The 20459-nt window shown below is 43.1% G+C and overlaps 1 protein-coding gene across 7 annotated transcripts in view; it reads left to right on the forward strand.

Moving 5' to 3' along the window:
• Nucleotides 1–11470: 11470 nt before the first annotated feature.
• PHF8 (PHD finger protein 8) overlaps nt 11471–20459 on the forward strand; it is a 99837-nt gene continuing 90848 nt past the window's right edge. For 3 of the 7 annotated variants that reach the window (XM_044234304.1, XM_044234306.1, XM_044234309.1), the window contains exons 1-2: nt 11471–12039; nt 13049–13238. In XM_044234304.1, the coding sequence (XP_044090239.1) occupies nt 13141–13238 (98 nt within the window). In that variant the 5' untranslated portion in view covers nt 11471–12039; nt 13049–13140. The other 4 variants (XM_044234308.1, XM_044234311.1, XM_044234310.1 and 1 more) reach the window with 4 other exon arrangements.

A 20459-nucleotide genomic window follows, 5' to 3' on the forward strand; every position in this document is an offset into this window, starting at 1 on the left:
ATCCTGGGATCCTGGGATTGAGCCCTGCATTGGGCTCTCTGCTCAGTGTGGAGCCTGCTTCCTCCTCTCTCTCTCTGCCTACCTCTCTGCCTACTTGTGATCTCTGTCTGTCAAATAAATAAATAAATAAATAAATAAATAAAATCTTTAAAAAATTATATTTTTAGGAACCTCATTTTCTTTTTTAAATTTTTTTTATTTGAGTATAGTTTACCCACAATGTTACATTAGTTCCAGGTATACAACATAGTAATTCAACTCCTCCATACATTATGCTGTGCTCACAAGTGTAGCTACCATCTGTCACCATACAGAGCTATTACATTATCACTGACTATATTCCCCAAGCCGTACCTTTACTACTGTGACTTATTGATTCTATAACTGGAAGCCCATATCTTTCATTCCTCTACACCCATTTTTGCCTCTCCTTCCAACCGTCTCCCCTCTAGCAATCATCAGTTTGTTTTCTGTAGTTACAGGTCTGATTCGTTTTTTGCTTATTCATTTATTTTTGTTTTTTAGATTTAGCAACCTTATTTCCATCTAGTATAATGGAAAGCACCGTAAGTCACAATGTTGCAAATGGTATTTGATAACTTTTCATTTTGAAAGGGAACTCTGTTGGTGCAACTATTACTGGGACTGTTTTTTGTAGGCTGTGGCAAGAGTATGATGGATTTCTGATAAGTTGTTTCAAAAGAAAAATTTTAATGCATCTAGAGCAGATGATTCTTGTAGAAGACTTTTTCAAAAAACAAATGAACTCTTGGGTGCCTGGGTGGCTCAGTTGGTTAAGGGACTGCCTTTGGCTCAGGTCATGATCCCAGAGCCCCGGGATCCCAGCACTTGGATCCCTCTGCTCTGCGTGGAGCCTGCTTCTTCCTCTCCCTCTGCCTGCCACTCCCCCCGCTTGTGCTCTCTCTCGGTCAAATAAATAAATAAAATATTTTTAAAAAAAAATAACTCTTCAGGTGGTGTACGGCTCCTGTAGTGGAAGTGGTGCATGGGAAGGTGCTGGAAAGTCAAACAGAGGGAGATGTGTCCTCTGGACGTGGCTAGCAGAGTAGACCCGCCTCCAGTTGCCTGATTCCTCCTGCTCACGGGACATAGCCAGGAGGCCCCAGCTTCTGCAAGTGTAAACAGCCTGGAACCATCGTGCGGAGTGATTGAACAAGTCTTCCCTGTTCATTTGATGCAATGAAGTATAGCAGATGAGATGGGGAAAGGGGAAAGAATCAACTTTAACAAGATTAATTTTTAAATGTTTGTTGGGGTTTTTAAAAGATTTATTTATTTTAAAGAGAGAGAGAGAGCACAAATGGGAGGGGCAGGGAGAGGGAGAGAGAAACTCAAGCAGACTCCATGCTAAGCACAGAGCCTAACGCAGGGCTCCATCACAACCTGAGCTGAAACCACAAGTTGGACACTCGACTGACTGCACCACCCAGGCACCCCTAAATGTTTTTATAATGTTTGGAATTGTTAAACTGGCTTTGCTGAAACAGAATCTCACCCTTAAGATACTATTTGAATGTTGGTTTCAATAAAGGCTCTTGAAATTGTTTAAAAAAATATATATAAGTGTAACAGGGGAGGCACAAGAATATATATAAAAAAAGGAGCCAGGTCAGAGAGAGTGGGGAAAATCATTCCAAAAATAATATGTTATTTGACATCAGAAAAATGAGCAAGAATAAATAATGTGGGGTTTGTGTTGTGTGTGTGTGTGTCTGTGTGTACATGTGGATGTGTGTATGTTGTATGTGTGGATGGATGTGTATATAGATATATGGGTATATGCATGTGTGCATATGTATGTATGAATCTATGTGTGTATGTATGTGTGTGTAGATATATGGGTATGTTTGGGGGGGGTGTATGGATGTGTGTAGATGTGTGGGCATGTGTGGGTTTGGGTAGATGGATGTGTGGTAGATATATGGGTGTGTGTGTCTGTGTGTGTGTAGATGGGTATGTATGTGGATGTGTGTGTATAGATGTGCGTGTGTGCATGTGGGTATGGACATGTGTGTGGATGTGTGCAAATATGTGTAGATGTGCGGGCATGTGTGGGTTTGGGTGGCTGCATGTGTGTGTGTATAGATATATGGGGGGGTGTGAATTGTCTTTTTGGGTGGATGTATGGGGGTGTGTGTGTGTTTGTTTGTTTGTTTGCATAAGAGAAGCAGTAGAGGGAGAGCCTGGAACCAACACTGAGGGCAGAACTTGTGGGAAGAGGAATCAGCATGCCCCAGGTCCTGAACGAAGTCCAGTGGGACGGGTGACAGGAGGGCAGGGAGCCAGCTGTGGAGCGATGTGGGACACAGATGAAACCGGGCAGCCCTCAGTTCTGTCTCAGAACGCATTGTGCCAAAGAAAGGCAAATCCAAAGCCAAAGAAAAGCTGGGAAGAGTGATGTGTACCTTTCCTGAAGAACCTGTAGCCCTGCTGAAGTCGGGAGCCACCAGCCTCATCCGCCTTCCTCATTTTCCTGAATCCCAGGAGCCGCTGCATGGAAAACAAAGTCTGGACTCTAAAGGGAGAATGAGGGAGGAAGGGTGTCTGAATGGTCCCCCTCTCTCGTCTTTGTTTTAGTGACCCCCAAGTATCTGAAAACAGATTGGACACTTGTTGCTCTTTGAGAATCGATCTATTGATTACCCTCGTGGGGTCTACAGATGCAATGTGTTTGCTGCCATCCCCTCCCTCTCCTGTTCTCTGCAGGTATACCAGTGACAGATCATTTTTAATTGTCCTTTTTGACCTTTTCGACTAACATGAGGTGGAAGAGGGGGTAATGTGATCAGTGTTCCTTTCCTAAATTCCGGCCTCCTCCTCCTTGCTGCACAAGACAAGGAAAATATTGGCACAGGGCCCTGGGCTCTGTGAGACATCTTGGACTTTTTCCTAAAAATAATAGGACATCGGTTGATGATCTTAAGCAGAGCAATGTGATGAAGTTTTTGAGCCAACATCAGAAAATTTCACCTCTCTTGACTAACCATGAAGTTTTCCTAAGGGGGATGCCATCCCGTGCCTGGCCCTTTGCCCTGTGGCGCCATCTCTCAAGCTCAGCGCTGTCCACACTGTTGACCAGATCATTCCATCTTGTAGGCAGTTGTGCTGGTGTTGTCGGGTGTTCATTAGATGCCAGTCACCCCGCCCCCCAACTCTGGGTGTGAAAATCAAAAACATTTTTATATTGCCAGGTGTTCTCTGAGAGGAGAGGGCGAAATTGCCCATGTAGAGAAGCACTCTGCCCTTTGGTTTCAGGCTCACCCTTTTTTTCCTCACCATTTCATGGGACTCTCCTCTAAATTACATCTATCCAAGATACATGGAAGGCTCCATTTCCACAGATACTGATATTAGAGCCTTCCACTTAAGCTCTTGTGGATTTTCTTCTTTTGCTGATAAGATGCAAATCTCTTGCTGGCCCTTCAACCACCTTCTGGGAATCTTGTCCAGCCCCATCCCTGACTGGCCTCTCCTTAGTTCAAATGGGCTCACCTCTCTCACATCTATGCCCACTATTCGTGGGCATAGTTCATTATGTGGTGGTCATATAAAGGCTTGGACAAGGGGGGGCATTGGATCACTGTGATATGACAAACACTATTCTGTGTTGGGAACTCTCAAGGTCTTTTATGATTTACTGGGGATGACTCTAGACCCTTCAGTTGTTTGAGATTTTTTTAAAAAATGACCTTAAACATAATGATCTTTGGTTAACAAGTTAAAAAAATTAGCTCATCATACAAATCACTTTTGTGAAAGTCTGAATCGAATTTTAAATATAAATTTATACAATGGCATCTGGTGTTTCCTCTGACATTTCATGTAACTTGTGGAGGTGTGCTATAGACTGAATTCCTGTGTCTCCCTCCCCAGATTTATGTATCAAAATCCTAATCCCCCATGTGATAGTATTAAGAGATGGTGTCTTTAGTAAATGATTAGGCCTTGAGGGCAGAGCCCTCATGACTGGGATTAGTGCCCTTATGAAAGAGACCCCAAAGAGCTCCTTCACCCCATCCACCACACAGCAAGGAGATAGCCATGGGTATCTCTCACCCAACACTGAATCTGCCAAAACCTTGTTCTTGGACTTCCTAGCCTCCAGAAATAAAATTTTGCTATACCAGCTTAAAGAGACTAAGACAGGCTCATATAAGAAATGGAAAATGGCTTCACAATTTATTTATAACTCAAAATGCCTGTTTATGTATTTTAGCACTGTATCTTCAGTTACAAGGAAAACACTTTTAAACTGTCTTCCTGATTAATAATCAGTGCACCGGAAGCTTTCATCAAATGTATCTAATGTGATGATCTTTAAATTTCCATTTTTATGTCTGTTGTTATTTGTTGCAGTGTTGCAGCAGTTTTGAAAACCAGAGATTCTAAATTCTTCAAAGAATTGTAACTCCTGATGTACTTTACTGCAATGGTCATGGATACACTTTTATTTTGTTACCATTTACTGACAAAGTTTTCTACCCCAGCACCAGAAGTTCCTGTCCTAGGGCTCAAGCCAGAGTTAATATTTGTGCAGACGCTGCAAGGACAGGCTCTGGGCATAGAAGGGCAAGATTGCCTCTCACACCAGGCCCCATCACTGCCTCTAGGCAGAAGCCATCCCCTCTCTCAGGGCTCTAGCCACCCCACCACCACTTCTATTTTTTACTGCTGCTGCACCATTGTCACTGGCCCACTGTCTCCCCTCTGGGCTGCATGGCACCCCAGGCTCCCCCAGATACACTGGTGCACACCAGGTGGCGTGACCACCTGCTCAGCATGCATATAACCTACCATGCACATTGTGATCCAGTGTATCTCTACCACTTACGTGTACACTCCATAGTCACATTGGACTATAATTACAAAACACAAGTCCAAAGACAAAATTATTTTTTAAGGATTTTATTTATTTATTTGACAGAGAAAGAGACAGAGACAGAGGGAACACAAGTTGGGGGGAGTGGGAGAGGTAAGGGTCCCCGTTAAACAGGGAGCCCAATGTGGGGCTTGATCCCAGGACCCTGGGATCATGACCTGAGCCAAAGGCAGGTGCTTAACAACTGAGCCACCCTGGAACCCCTCAATGACAAAATTATCAAGAATGTCAAGACAGCAACCCCACAGGTGGCACATTCTTAAACAAGCCTGGAGGAGTGGGTTTGTGTCCTCAACCTAGTAGTTCGGTACCTGAGGGACCATTCTGCTAGTTTTTATCCCAAGTGAGTATAAACCCTCTTTTGGTTTCTGTGATTCAGATTATGTGAAGAATGGTTGAAAACCTTCCCCCATCTGAGAAACACCAGTTTTTTTTATTTTTTAATTAACATACAATGAATTATTAGCCCCAGGGGTACAGGTCTGTGAATCACCAGGTTTACACACTTTACAGCACTCACCACACCAGTTGTTTTTAAATCCAACTAGTGGAGTAATGGAGTGGCGAAGGGCCTAGACTCTGGACCTGTATCACCAGGAACTCCATCTTGGCCACGGACTAGCTATATGACCTTGAGCAAGTGATTAAAGTCTCTATTCAGACATACCTTGTTTTATTGTACTTTGCTTTATTGAGCTTTGCATATAGTAGGGTTTTGTTTTTTGTGTTTTTTTCTTTTTCCTTTTTTTACAAATTGAAGGTTTGTGGCAGCCTTGCATCAGCAAATCTATTTGTGCCTTTTTCCCGATGTCATTTGTATCTCTTTGTCACATTTTGGTAATTCTTATAATACGTCAAACTTTTTCATATCATTATTATTATTATTATATTTGTTATGGTGATCTCTTATTAACAATCTTTGATGTTACTGTTGTCATTGTTTTGGGGCACCATGAACTGTGCCACATAAGGCAGGAAATTTAATTGATAAATATTGTGTGTGTTCTGTTTGCTCCACCCTCCAGCCGTTCCCCTTCTCTCTTATTCTCCTCAGGCCTCCCTATTCCCTGAGACACAATATTGAAATTAAGCTAGTTAATAACCCTACAATGTCCTCTAAGTGTTCAAGTGAAGGGAAGAGTTACAGGTCTTCAAACCAAGAGCTAAAAATGATTAAGCTTAGTCGGGAAGATATGTTGAATGCCAAGATAGGGCAGAAGCTGGGCCTCTTGCATCAAACAGTCAAATTGTGAATGCAAAAGAAAAGTTTCTGAAGGAAATTAAAATTGCTACTCCAGTGGACACACAAATGGTAAGAAAGTGAAACAACCTTGGGGCACCAGGGTGGTTCAGTCAGTTAAGCATCTGCCTTCAGCTCAGGTCATGATCTCAGGGTCCTGGAATCAAGCCCCATGTCAGGCTCTCTGCTTGGTGGAGAGCCTGCTTCTCCTTCTCTGTCTGCCTGCCGCTCTCCCTGCTTGTGCTCGTTCTCTCTGTCAAACAAATAAAATCTTTATAAAAAAAATAAACAGGCTTATTGCTGATATGGAGGAAGTTTAGTGGCCTGGATAGAAGATCAGACCAGCTACAACATTCACTTATGCCAAAGCCTAATTCAGAGCAAGGCCCTAACTCTTCAATTGTGTGAAGGCCAAGAGAGGTGAGGAAGCTGCAGAAGAAAAGTTTGAAGCTAGCTGAGGTTGGTTCATGAGGTTTAAGGAAAGAAGTAGTCTCTAAACACAAAGGTGTAAAGTGAAGCAGCAAATGCTGATGTAGAAGCTGCAGCAAGTTATCCAGAAGATCTAGCTAAGGTAATTCATGAAGGTGGCTATGTTCAACAACAAATTTTCAATGTAGACAAAACGGCCTTCGATTGGGAGAAGACGCCATCTAGGACTTTCATAGCTAGAGAAGAGAAGCCAGCCCCTGGCTCCAGGCTGACTCTCATTAGGTGCAAATGCAGGTGGCGACTTTCAGGTGAAGCCAATGCTCATCTACCATTTTGAAAACCCTAGGGCCCTTAATGGGGTTCACGGCTGGCTCAGTCGATAGAGTACGTGACTCTTGATCTCAGGGTCATGAGTTTGAGTCCCACATTGGACACAGAGTTTATTTTTTCCCATTTTATTTTATTTCTTTTCAGTGTTCTAGCATTCATTGTTTATGCACCATACCCAGTGCTGCATGCAATATGTGCCCTCCATAATACCCACTACCAGGCTCATCCAACCCCCTCCCTTCCTCCCCTCCAAAACCCTCAGTTTGTTTCTCAGAGTCCACAGTCTCTCATGGCTTGAGATTTTATTTGTTTATTTGACAGACAGAGATCACAAGTAGGCAGAGAGGCAGGTGGCGGGGGTGGGTGGGTAGGCTACCCGCTGAGCAGAAAGCCCGATGCAGGGCTCAATTCCAGGACCCGGAGACCATGGCCTGAGCCGAAGGCAGAGGCTCAACCCACTGAGCCACACAGACGCCCCCAGAATTTAAAAAAAAAAAAAAGAATTCTGCTAAATTACTCTGCCTGTGCTCTATAAATGGAACAAAGCCTGGATGACAATACATCTGTTTATGTGGCTAACTGAATATTTTAAGTTCCACTATGGAAACCTACTGCTCAAAGAAAAGACTCCTTTCCCAAGGACAATGTACCCAGTCACCCAACATTTCTGATAGAGATGTATGTACAATGAGGTTAATGTTGTTTTCATGCTTGCTATGCAACATCCATTCTCTAGCCCATGAATCAAGGAGTAATTTTAACTTTCATGTGATTACTGAATAAATACCTTTCCTAACAGTATAGCTGCCATAGCGATTTCTTTGATGAACCTAGGCAATGTAAATGGAAAACCTTCCAGAAAGGATTCACCATTCTAGATGCCATTAAGAACATTCATGATTCATTGAAAGAAGTCAACATATCAACATTAACAAGAGTTAAGAAGTTGATTCCAAGCAAAGTTTTCCCTCTCATAACCCTGATTTCCCCCTTCAGCCAAAGAAAAGGTGATTGTTTCATAGCCTTGTGCCTGCAACTGGGACCCTGCAATGGTCATCAGATCCATGGGGGATTTCAGACACACTGAAGGAGAATGGGGGAACTCATCTGCACAGCTCCAGACAGTTCTTCACCCCTCTCCCTCCACTCATTGCCACTAAGGGGTTGCTGATCAACCCTGTGGCCCAGGAGCAGTGCAGAGCAGACAACCAGACCTGCATGGCCCCTTCCCTTCACAAGCTTGGAGAAAGGCAGGATGCCCGCCACCTGAGCCCTCTCCACCAAGGGTTTCATTCTTCCTCTGAGGCTCTGATGGGGGTGGGTGCCCTCTGCCAGGCCCAGCACATGATTGGAAGAATGAATTAAGCGCCCAGTTCTTACTGTTAAGTTTTGCTATGCAATCACAGCTGCTATGATAGATATTTTTTAATCAGTGCTTGGTTGGTTTTAAATAAAATGCACTCTATTCCTAAAAAAAAAAAAAAAAGGTCATGGGTGACTTTTGACTTTGAGGTGTTTAAGATTTCAGTGGAGGAAGTATTTGCAGGGTTTGAGGGACTGACTCCACTTTTGAAAGAAGTTCTACTATGGATAAAATGCTATCAAATGGCTCTACATGCTATAGAGAAATAATTTTCTCAATAAAGGAAGAGTAAATCGATGTGGCAAACTTCCTTGTTGTCTTATTTTAAGAGATTGCCACAGCCGCCCCAGCCTTCAGCATCTATCGTCCTGATCAGCCAGCAGCCATCAACACTGAGGCCAAACCCTGCACCATCAAATAGATTACAACTCACTGAAAGGTCAGATGATTGTTAGCACTTTTTAAGCAATGGAGCTTGAACTCATGGCCTCAAGATCAAGAGTCATGTGCTCAACGGCCTGAGCCAGCCAGGTGCCCCAACAATAAAGTATTTTTAAATTGAGGTATCTATGTTGGTTTTTAAGACAAAATGTTGTTGCACACTGAATAGGCTAGTATAGTGTAAACATAACTTTTATATGCACTGGGAAACCAAAAAGTTCATTTAACCCACTTTATCATGATATTCACTTTATTGCAGTGTTCAGGAACTGAACCCACCATATTTTTAAGACATGCCTGTATTCCTTATACTTAAAATAGGGGTAGTACCAGTCCCTACTTTACAGGGTTGCTCTAAGGATTGAGTGAGTTAATGCATGCATATAAGGAGCCTAGAACAGTGCTCAGCACATCGAAAGTCCTCAGATAATGCTACTTGTCATTACTTTTGTTTTCACTGTCCTTGTACTTCTCAGTCTGTTTTGGAGCAAGCCTGTTCTTCCTCATGTAATTTTTCCATTTCCCTCTCTTTCTCCTGTAATTTATAGTCCACTTTAGCCCTTATCATTTTTCATCTAACCAGTTAAATGTACATAACATATGCAGAGAGATGAATTGGAAAAGAGGCCACTGAGGTTCTCCCTAAGGAAGTTGACAGGGACTGAGTGGTGGGCAGGGGGTATCTTCAGCCTGTTTGAATGTTTACAATGGGAATGCATTTACTATTGTTTCTGCAATTAAAAGGAAATGTTTATAATTGCTAAGGGAGGTGGGGTAGGGGAGGAAAGACTCCAGGGCAGCCTCCTTCTATGGCAGCCAGTTCATATCATGCACTGATGCTATGAGGGATACAACCAGACAACACATTTCCAGGACTGCAGCCAGCTGCCCCCTATCCATGGCAATGCCAAGAGTTCCTTTGTCCGCAGAATATGCCTCAGATTCACCTCTCTGTTGGCTTTGCCTTTCCCATTAGCCTTTAGCATGCCCACCCTGCCGCCCAAGGACACCGGGGAGGAACTCTGGGGGATGAGTACTACTGTACCTGGGTCAGATGCCAGCTCCTGTGAAGGCTTTCCTGACATACCAAGTGAACATGTTTGAATTAACTGTGGCTCTTTATTCCCACACATGTTGTTGATACCTGCCTAAGCAGCACTTGGAGTTTGACTTTTTTCGGCCTTGTGTTCATCGAACTTTGACTCTCTCATTAAACTGTTTACTTGGAAAGGGTAAATACAGGGTCTATTATTCATGGCTGGAGACCCCACCGCAGTCACCACCTGTACCTGGCTCAGTCCATCATAAATGCTCAGGAAGTGTTTTATTGAAAGGGTACCCTGAACTGCCCCCCTTCCCCACACCACATTAGGACTTTCGCATTTTATTCCTTCTGCCCTGTCCCTGGCCACTTCATATTATTCAGATCTCAGATTACACACTGCCTTCTCCAAGCACCCTACCTTGAGTACCCTATCTAAAAACAGACTAACTTCTACCTGAATCCTTCTCTATCTCATAACTTGTTTTATTTCCCTCAAAGCACTCACTGCAATCTGAAATTCTCATGTTTGACTCACTTTATTGTCTGTTTCCCTGGCTGGGATGTGAATCACAGGAGGGCAGGGACCTTGTCTTTTTGTGTTTGCCTTGAGTCCCCAGTGCTTAGGACAGTAACTGGTATATAGCACGTGCTCAATAAATATATGAATGAAACTCTATTTGTTTGGTTATTGACTGATCCCCGAGTAGAATGTCAGCTCCATGGAGGCCAGGATCTTTTCTGGGTTATCACTACATCCTCAGCACCTAGCATGGTGCCTGGTGCATAATAAATGCTCAAGAATTTCTGGGTCAGTGAATTAATGTCTCACGCACACTTTAACACAACATGCTCCAAACTGAACTTAGTTTCTTCTCCACCAAACCTGCTTTTCCTTCTGTGCACTCTAGTTCAGTCAATGGCATCATTATCCACTCCTGACACCCAACCCAGAAATGAACTTCATGAAGGAACTAGGATTGAGGGACCAATTGAGGGACCAATGACAGAACACGGGGATAGTAGAGGGTGCAAAGTTCAACTTCTCGGCTCTGAAATTCAAGCCACGTGTCTTCCCTAAGCCCATGTGGTCACTTGATAATAATAAAAGAGCTTCCCTTACAGGGTGAAGAATAAACGCTTCGGAGACGGTGCAAAACAGCCTAGCCACTGAATGTGCTCGAAGACCAGAAGCTGTTGTGCGTACTACACCCCTTCCCTGGCCCAAGCCCGCCCCCACTGTCACCCATTAGTTTTGCCAGTTTGCAGTCACTGAGTTCACCTCCCCTAATAGGACGAGAAGGCTGAGGATGGGGAGGGGAGGGAGGTAGGGAAGGAAGGAGTGGAGGCGGAGGAGGAGTGAGTGTGAGTTAATGTGTATGTGTTGGCGTCGGGGGGTTGGGGGTGGTGGTGGTGCTTAACTCCCCGTTTACCCCGAGGAGGAGGAAAACTGGGAAGGTTCTGGCCCCACTCAAAATGGAGCCAAGCGACTGCCTCGCCTAAGATGGTGGCTTAAGGTCCTCAGTCTCGATTGGTTACCTAGAAGAAACGAACAGGACCAAAGGTAGTCGAATCCCGTCCCCTTTTCTCAAGGTGGCGCCCCGCCTCTGCTGGCGTCACGCGGGAGCCACTAGCTTCCCTTCCCCGCCTCTGCCGCGGTTACCTCCTGTGCCCAGCCCTCATAAGATGGCGGTCGGGTAGCCTCCCCGCGGCGCCACCGCCACTCTCAATATGGTAGCTGTTTATCCCATATTTCTCCTCCCCTCTTCGTTTCAACTTCCTCCTTGTTTTGAATAAACTTTATTGACTACTTCGAATCGCCTACCACTGCCACTGGGCTGCTCCCGGCGACTTTTCAGGCAGTTTTCTCTCCGACCTGGCCGCAGGCGCAGCTAATTCCTGGTTGGCTTCCTCGCAGCGGTCTCCTGCTGGCCCAGCGACGACGCCGTTTGCTTGTTCACCCGGCGGCCACCGACTAGGCCCGAACCGCGGGCTCCAGTAGGCCCTAACGCCGGGCCCGGAGCAAAACCGTGGGGGAAAGCTGCCCTGAAGCACTACGCGGCGCCTGGGGCCGCGAGACCCAGCGGGTGGTTCTGCGGGAAGGCGAGCAAGGTTCGCAGCGTTGCCGTGACGATCCCAGAATTCGGCGCGCGCAGCCGGTGGGGCCGGAACTGCTGGCCGATCCTCCGCTCAGCTAGGCGCCCAGGTGCTCCAGAGCGAGCCCGGCTCCCGGCGGGTCGCTGGAACTGAACTTCGCGAGTGTGAGCAATCCCTGCAGCTTTGCAGATGAGGAGGTCTCTGTAGGGCTTGGGACGAAAGACATTCTTGTCAGGTTTGGGGCGTGAGGAGGTTCCTGTCATTTTGGGAGGCGTGAGATCTCGTAAGTTTCGGGGGCTGCAAAAATATTCCTGTCAATCTTGGGATTTGTGAGATCTCTGTCAGTTTTGGGGGACAAGGGAGTCCTCGTCACTTTGAGGGGGCTGTGAGGAAATGCCTGCCTGTTTCTGATCGTTGGGGGGGGGAATCCCTGCTTAGTTGCAAGAGTGTGAAGAAATTCTAGTCAGTTTCAGGGGTTTAAAGAGATCCTTTTTAGTTTTGGGGGTGCAACGGGAACCCTTTCGTCTTTGAAGTAGGGGACGATCGGATCAGTTCTGAAATTGAGATTTCTTTCATTTGTTGGGGTGATGATACTGCTGACTGGTTGGGGATGGAATGATTTTGAGAGTGAAGGAGAAGACCATTTAAACTCTCAACATAACCCAGAACTGTGATTTGAGTTGGGCGCCTAGTCTTGTTTGCCTTGTTCTTGAAGGCATCAAGGTAATTGTCGAGTAATCTGAGCCAACTTTCAGGGATCCCTCATCTCTCTCTAGTTGCCCCTATCTATGGTGGGGGATTGAGAGTAGGGGCTTTTACTGATGTACCCCAGCGTATTTCTTTAGGCTCTCGTTTGCGTCATAATAGAGCCCTAGGAAGAAAAAGGTTGTGAGCAAGGAGAGGGTACAGTGAGGGATCAAAGAAGCTTCCTGAAGGCGTCAGATATTTCCCTGAAACCCGGAAAGAAGTTATCACGACTCTGGGGGCCGAAGGAGGTAGGGAAAAAACAAAAAAATCCTCGACCGTCAAACGCCGTCCTTTATTTGTTAAGGAAATTTTGGAGGCCGGTGGACTTTTCTCCGATTGCCCCCTACAGCCACACCAGCTGTGTTGCATCCCAGCAGCACTAACTGCCCATTCGTGAACTGAGGGTTGGTACACTGGGGGACCTGATTCACTAGGTTAAAAAGTGTTGTTTGTGCCCAGCCATCGTCCAGAAAGGACGCGTGCTGCTGCCTGCTGCTTCTCTTGACGCTACGAACCTGGCCCGCCGCAGAGCGCTCCAAGGCCGGGCGAAGATGGCCTCGGTGCCAGTGTATTGCCTCTGCCGGCTGCCTTATGATGTGACCCGCTTCATGATCGAGTGTGACATGTGCCAGGACTGGTTTCATGGCAGGTAAGGAGGGCAGGCCATGCTGGGCAGGTGCTCATTTGCTCGCTCCTTTCTCAGCCCTGTTTTAGGTTCTCGCTCAGAAAACAACCCGCACCCCGCGCCCCTCCCCCCACTCCAGTGAAGAATTACCTCCAACCCACCTCCCAGACCCAGGTTCTCTCATCCCTTCTTGCAGACCAGGGCCTAGCTGACATTGGCTTCTGGTGTCTCCCTTTTTTCTCTTTTCCCATATATGTTTCTTCTTTGCCTCCTTTTGACTTTATCTAATTTGCAAAATATTTTTTGAGCCACAGTGTATCATTTTTGTACCCTGGCAGTTGTGTTTTGCCTTAGACTCAGGCTTTGTAGGATACAGTACTATATTCTTGAGATAACTGAGTCCAACAAACATGGGTTTGAGTTGTGGCTTTGCAACTTAATATCAGTGTGTCCTTGGGTAAGTTGCTTTGCCTCGCTGAGTCCCATTGTCTTTGCCTATAAAATATATCTAATATATCTAATACATCTGTTCTGATTATTTAAAGTATTTTGCATGCACTCAGTGAGTGGAGGCAGAAATACAATAGGATTTCTGTTTCTTCAGTATTTATCTGCAGAACCATCCAACTGAATTGAATTAAGCAGAAGAGATATTGGGTAAAACAGCAGGAATAAAGCCACTAATGAATTTCCTCGTTAACCATGTGTGCTCATAAGCACCTGTCACCCAGGATACCAGAGAGGTTAGTGTGTGGGAAAAAACTGATGTTATCCCATAATTGGGACTTAAATTCCAGTTATGGAAAGAAAACCATGAGAGGAGTTTTTGCACTGGAATACAACAGAACAGTATATGGTGCCTCCTGTTGCATGTTAGATTCTAGTTTTCAGTTGTCACTAGTCCCTTACAAATGAGTTTCTGTTGTTTCACCCAAGACCAGACTGAAGGTGCTGATACTGCTAAAATTCTGTTATCAGCAGGGATTGCCCCTTGCAGGGCATTCACGTTCATGTTCACCTGATCTTTATTGAGTATTTCTGTGTGCCAGGTGTGGAGTTCTTTTTTTTTAAGAGATTTTATTTATGTACTTGAGAGAGAGAGAGAGTCAGAGGGAGAAGCAGACTCCCTGCTGAGCAGGGAGCCCAATGCGGGACTCGATCCTGGAACTCCAAGATCATGACCTGAGCCAAAGGCAGTCACTTAACCAACTGAGCCACCCAGGCACCCCAGGTGTGGAGTTCTGTTTGCTGCTTCATGTTGTTTCATTTAAGAGAGGACAGACCTATAGGGTGGGGCATTTTCCTTTCCTCTGGAAATTAGCAGGATTAAGATGATTTTCATGATTCCTGGTATCTTTGCTACTGCTGATCAAGTCACTCCTCTGTTTAAAATTCTTTTGGTGGTTCCCCTATAGAATGAAATTCAGTCTCCTTTGTGTGATAGACAAGACCTTTTGTGATCTACTTGTTCAGTCTCATTTCCCGCCACTCCTCCTTCTGGTTCTTCTTTATGTCCCAGCAAGACTGAACTACTTAGAGTTCTGGGAGAATTTTATACTCCTTTATGCCTCTTCTTTGTGTGTGCTATTCCTACTAATGTCCTCTCTTTTACAACTCATAGCATATACCTCCTCTGTAAAAGGCTTGCATCCTCCTGGTTCCTATTGCACTTTGTGTACATCCTTACTGAAAGTAATTATTTCATCATCTCATAGTCATAAATACATCTGTGTTACTCATTAGCCAGAGCTACTTGAGGGCAGATATGTCATCTTTTCAGTTTTGCTATCTGTAGAACCTAGCTCAGTGCTAAACATTTCATAGATTGAGTGCATTTTTGAATGAATAAATGAATGAATGAATGTGTCTTCTTAAAAAAAGCTATTGCCTATGGCCTTTGCTTTGGTTTATGTGAAAAGTGTGTAGGTTCAAACTTGGGAAGAAATTCCTTCCTGCCTACAATGTAGAGACCCCAACTGCACAGTTTAGGGACAGAAAACTGGACCAAATGCTCTCTCATATGCCAGGCCCCATGACAGGGACTTTGCATAAATTATTTCAATCCACACCCAACCCTGGAAGTTAGATTTTTTTTTTTAAAGTTTTTTCCTGACTGCATATGTGAGACATGCTCATTGTAGTAAAGAAAAATTATAAAGAAGGAAATGAAAATCATCTATGAATCTGCTTTCCTGCATAATCCACTGTTAAATGTTTTGTTGCATTAACTCCTGTCTTTTGACTTAGAATATGAAATTGCATTTTTATAAAATAGGATTGTATTATAAATACCATTTTGTAGCCTGATTTGTATTCTTACTGAACATTATAATGTGAATATTTTACCAGGTCGTCAAATATTCTTCTAAACTTCATTTCTGATATCCCAGCATATATGTGTGTCATCAGTTACTTGGTCATTTCCTCTGTGGTTGGATACTTAACATGAGTTCTACTTTTTTATAATGAAATATTGTGATATGAGGGAAACTTGGAGGATTCTGGAAATGTTTTTCATTTTGATACGGGGTTCTGGTTAAAACAAAAAGAAAAACTTATGGTGAATATTGTTGCACATTTGAGACTTGACATTTATAATGAATGCCACGGAGTTCTTTAAGAATTCCAAATTTACAAATACGGAAATGGGTTTACGGGCTATGCTCCTCCTTAATCACATTTCTATGGTGAGTCCTGTGTTTCTGTAAACACCCCAACACAGGCAAATTGCCTTAATTTCTTTTTTCTATGAAAGAGACCAAATTTTTGTGTCATCATGCATCTGTCTCTGGGCTAGCAGAAAGCAAGGAAGCCAGCTGAGAATAAGGTCCTTGGGTCGCTCTTGCTTACTCAGTGCATTGTGTACATGCACATGCATGCACATACACTAGGCTCACAGTGCTCCATATACAATTGTACTTAAGCACAATTGAAAATGACTCGATATTGTGGACTTTTCATGATTGCTCACAATAGTTAAGCCCACAAATGCCTGTAGGTGATATAAATCTGTCCACATTTCTGATGACTTCCAGAGGCTAGATTTCTTCAAGTCCGGCTGGGGAATAGTAATGCCACGTTACTTCCTGGAAAGGTTATAACAAGGAAGGTGACCATTCTGTTTTGCTGGTGAGAATCTATAATTCGTGGAATTACTTTCTAAAGTCTGGATTTGAACTTAGAATTACCTGGCTCCAGAGCCCAGGTTCTCAAAAGTGGAAAAAACTTGGTATTAGCTTTATTTCTCCTACTATAAAGGGTGGGCGTTTTTGCAAGTCACTTTGATTTGTAGAGCAGTGGTTCTCCCAACTTTAATGTGCATCAGAATCACGTGGGAGACCTGTTAAAAGACAAGGTAGGTAGGCCCCACTTACAGGGTTTCTGATTTAGTAGGTGAGTGGGGACCACCTCAGAATCCCTGATTTATAGCATTATTCTGTCTCAGTTCTTCCCCTTTTCTGCAGAGTGTGACAGCTTCTGATGTTGAGAGAATGGGCAAACTAACATACCCTTATCATATAGTGTTCTCAAAGTGTGGTTCATTAACGAAATTTGTTAAAAATGTGAATTCTTGGGCTGGGACCCAGCAATTTCTAACAAAAAGGAAGAATCTGATGCACCTTAACTTCCAAGAATCATTGTCGTACACTGGCGGAGAGTTAGTTGGTGAGCATTTATTGATGTCTGGGGCTTTGGCAAAACGTCACCCCTTTGCAGTGTTCCTGTCTACAAAGGAAGTATTGGTTGGCACAGCCTCCAGGGGTGACTCTGAACTCTGGAGGAAATGGCACTAGCTTCAGAACTGGGTTCGAGGGGCGTCTGAGTGGCTCAGTGGATTAAGCCCCTGCCTTCGGCTCAGGTCATGATCTCAGGGTCCTGGGATCGAGTCCCATATCGGGCTCTCTGCTCAGCAGGGAGCCTGCTTCCCTCTCTCTCTCTCTGCCTGCCTCTCTGTCTGCTTGTGGTCTCTGTCTGTCGAATAAACAAATAAAATCTTTAAAAAAAAAAAGAACTGGGTTTGAGTTCTGACTCTTCTAATCAAAGGATTTCATCTCTCTGAAGCCTAGTTTCCCCAAGAGTGGTTGTGATTTAAATAAAATGATAATGAAAAAAAAATAATGGCCTTCGTTTACCAAGTACTAGCAAATGTGTCAACCACTATGCTAAATACTTTGCCTAATTAACTTGGTTTAATCTTTTAAAAATTTAATCATTTAAAAATTATGGATTATATTTATTTAATAGTTTTAGGACTATTAAAGTTATCTATTTAATATCGGGTACGTTGTGGTAGTTTGTGCTTGCCAAGGAACTGATACATTTCATCTAAGTTGTCAAATGTAAGTGTGTAGAATTGTTGACAGTATTCCCACAGGCTAGCTTTGTGGTGATACTTCATTCCTGATACTGAAAATTTGCATCTCTTTTTTTCTTTCTTAGACTTGATAGACATTTGTCAGTTTTGTTGATCTTTTCAAAGAACAAGCTTTTTGTTTCATTGGTATTCTCTATTGTCTTTCTGTTTTCAATGTCATTGATTTTATGTCTTTATTATTTCCTTCTGCTTGCTTTGGATTTATTTTGCTCCTCTTTACCTAATTTCTTGAGGTGGGATCTTCGGTTATTGATTTGAGACTTTCCCCATTTTCTACTGTAAGTATTTAGTCTTTCTGATTTCCCTCTTAGTATGGATATAGCTGTGTTCCACAAATTTTGATATTTTCCTTTTCATGTAGTCCAATGTGATTTTTTTTAAGATTTTTTTTTTTTTTTTTTTGGTCAGGGATAGAGGGAGAGAGAGCGAGCGAGCACAGGCAGACAGAGAGGCAGGCAGAGGGAGAAGCAGGCTCCCTGCCGAGCAAGGAGCCCGATGTGGGACTCGATCCCAGGACGCTGAGATCATGACCTGAGCCGAAGGCAGCCGCTCAACCAACTGAGCCACCCAGGCGTCCCAGTTCAATGTGATTTTTTAAAGATTTATTTATTTATTTGAGAGAAAGGGCGGGGGGCAAAGGGAGAGGAAGAGAATCTTCAAGTACACTCCACGCTAAGCATGGAGCCTGATGTTGGATTCATTCTCATGGCTCAGATCATGACCTGAGCTAAAAACCAGTAGTCAGATGTTTAACCGACTGAGCCATCCAGGTGCCTCTAGTTCAATGTAATTTTCAATTTCCTTAGAGACTTCATGTTTGACTTATGGATGGCATAGCAGTGTGTTGTTTAGTTCCCACGTGTTTGTAGATTTTCCTGTTAATTCTGTTACTGATTTCTGTTTTGGTTCCATAGTGCTCAGAGAATATTCTCTGTATAATTTCAGTTTCTTTAAACTTATTGATGTTTGTTTTATGGCCTGGGATATGCTCTGTCTTGGTAAATGTTCCATGGTCACATGAAAAGAATCCTGCTGTTGCTGGGTTGAGTTTTCTATAAATGTCAATTTACTCCTGTTGGTTGATGGTGTTGCTGAATTTTTCCTTGTCCTTGCTGATTTTCTATCTAGTTCAGTCAAGTGTTGAGAATGAGGTATTGAAGTGTCCAGTTACAAGTGTCAGTTTGTTTCCTTTCAGTTCTATCAGTTTCCTTTCAGTTTGTTTCCTTTCAGTTCAGCTTTGCAGCTTTGTTGTTTGATGCATATGCATTGAAGGTTGCTATGTCTTGGTGGATTGACCTTGTTATTATGATGTCTTTCTGTGTCTCTGGTAAATTTTTGCATGGAAGTCTACTTTTTATGATATTAATATAGCCACTCTTTTCTTCGGATTAAAGGTTGCATCATATGTCCTTTTTCGTCCCTTTACTTTCAGCTTACGTCATTGTATATAAAGTGAGTTTTTGTAGCAGATAGCATATAGTTAATTTAGTATCATTTTTATTCACTCTGCCTCTCTTTTAATTGTTATATTTAGACCATTTCTACTTAATGTGGTTATTGATATATTAGGGCTTAAGTCTGTCATTTTGCTTTGTTTTATTTTCTGGTTGTTCCTCTTTTCTCTCTTTTCTTTATCCTACCATCCTGTGGAATTTTCTAGAATTCCACCTTGACTTATCTGTTGTGTTTTTGAATATATCTCTTTGTATAGCTTTATTTACTGCTTGCTCTAGGTACTAACATAATACATACAATCATCTAGTATTGACATCTTACCAATTTGAGTGAAGAGTATAAACCTTACTACCCTTTAAACTCCTTTATGCTTCCAGGTTTATAATATAATTATCTTGAATATTTTCTCTACCTACATTGAGAAGCACATCAGATAGTGTTACAGTTTTTGTTTCAACTGTCAAACAGATTTAGAAAACTCAAGAGGGTAAGGAATTTACCTATATTTTTACTCCTTCCCCTTTTCTGGCTTATTTCCTGATTGTCCCAAAGATTCCTTTGTCATCTTCCTTTTTAGAGAGCTTCCTTTGGCCGTTCTTTTAGGATAGGTCTGCTGGCAACAGATACTATTAGTGTTCCTTCATATGAGAATGTCTTGATTTCCCTTGGATTCCTAAAGGTCTTTTTTTAAAAGATTTTATTTATTTATTTGATAGAGAGTGAGAGCAAGAGAGATCACAGAGGGATAGGGAGAAGCAGACTCGCTGCTGAGCTGGGATCCTGCTCTATCCCAGGATGCGGGGCTCCAGGATCATCCAAAAGATAAATCACACTTGATCATGGTAAATGCTTATTTTAATCTACTGCTGAATTCAGTTTGCTAGTATTTTATTGAGAATTTTTTCATCTGTACTGATCAGGGATATTAGTGATATTAGTGCGTACTTTTCTTGTAGTGTCTTTTAGTGTCTTTATTTGGCTTTTGATTTATTTTATTTGATAATGCTGGCTTACTAAAATGAGTTTGAGAGTCTCCCTTCCTCTTTGATTATTTTTGAAGAGTTTGAGAAAAATTGTAATTAATTTGCCTTTAAATATTTGGGCAAAATTCCCTGGTGAAGCCACCTGGGCCTGGGCTTTTCTTAACTGGAAGTTTTTTGTTGTTGTTGTTGCTGAGGCGGTCTTTATACTAGTAATTGATCTGTTCACATTTTCTGCTTTTTCCTGATTCAGTCTTAGTAGATTCTGTTTTTAAGAATTTATCCATTTCTTATAGGTTGTCCAGTTTGTTGGTGTAGAGTTGTTTATAGTTCAGTCTGTTTTCTTTCTCTTGTTCAAATTGGGTAATCTCTGTTTATCTTCAGGTTTACTGGTCTTTTTTTTCCCCTCTGTTGTCTCCATTTCGCTGTTGAGCC

This window comes from Neovison vison, chromosome X (genome assembly GCF_020171115.1).
Source record: "Neovison vison isolate M4711 chromosome X, ASM_NN_V1, whole genome shotgun sequence".
Taxonomy (NCBI): Eukaryota; Metazoa; Chordata; class Mammalia; order Carnivora; family Mustelidae; genus Neogale; species Neogale vison.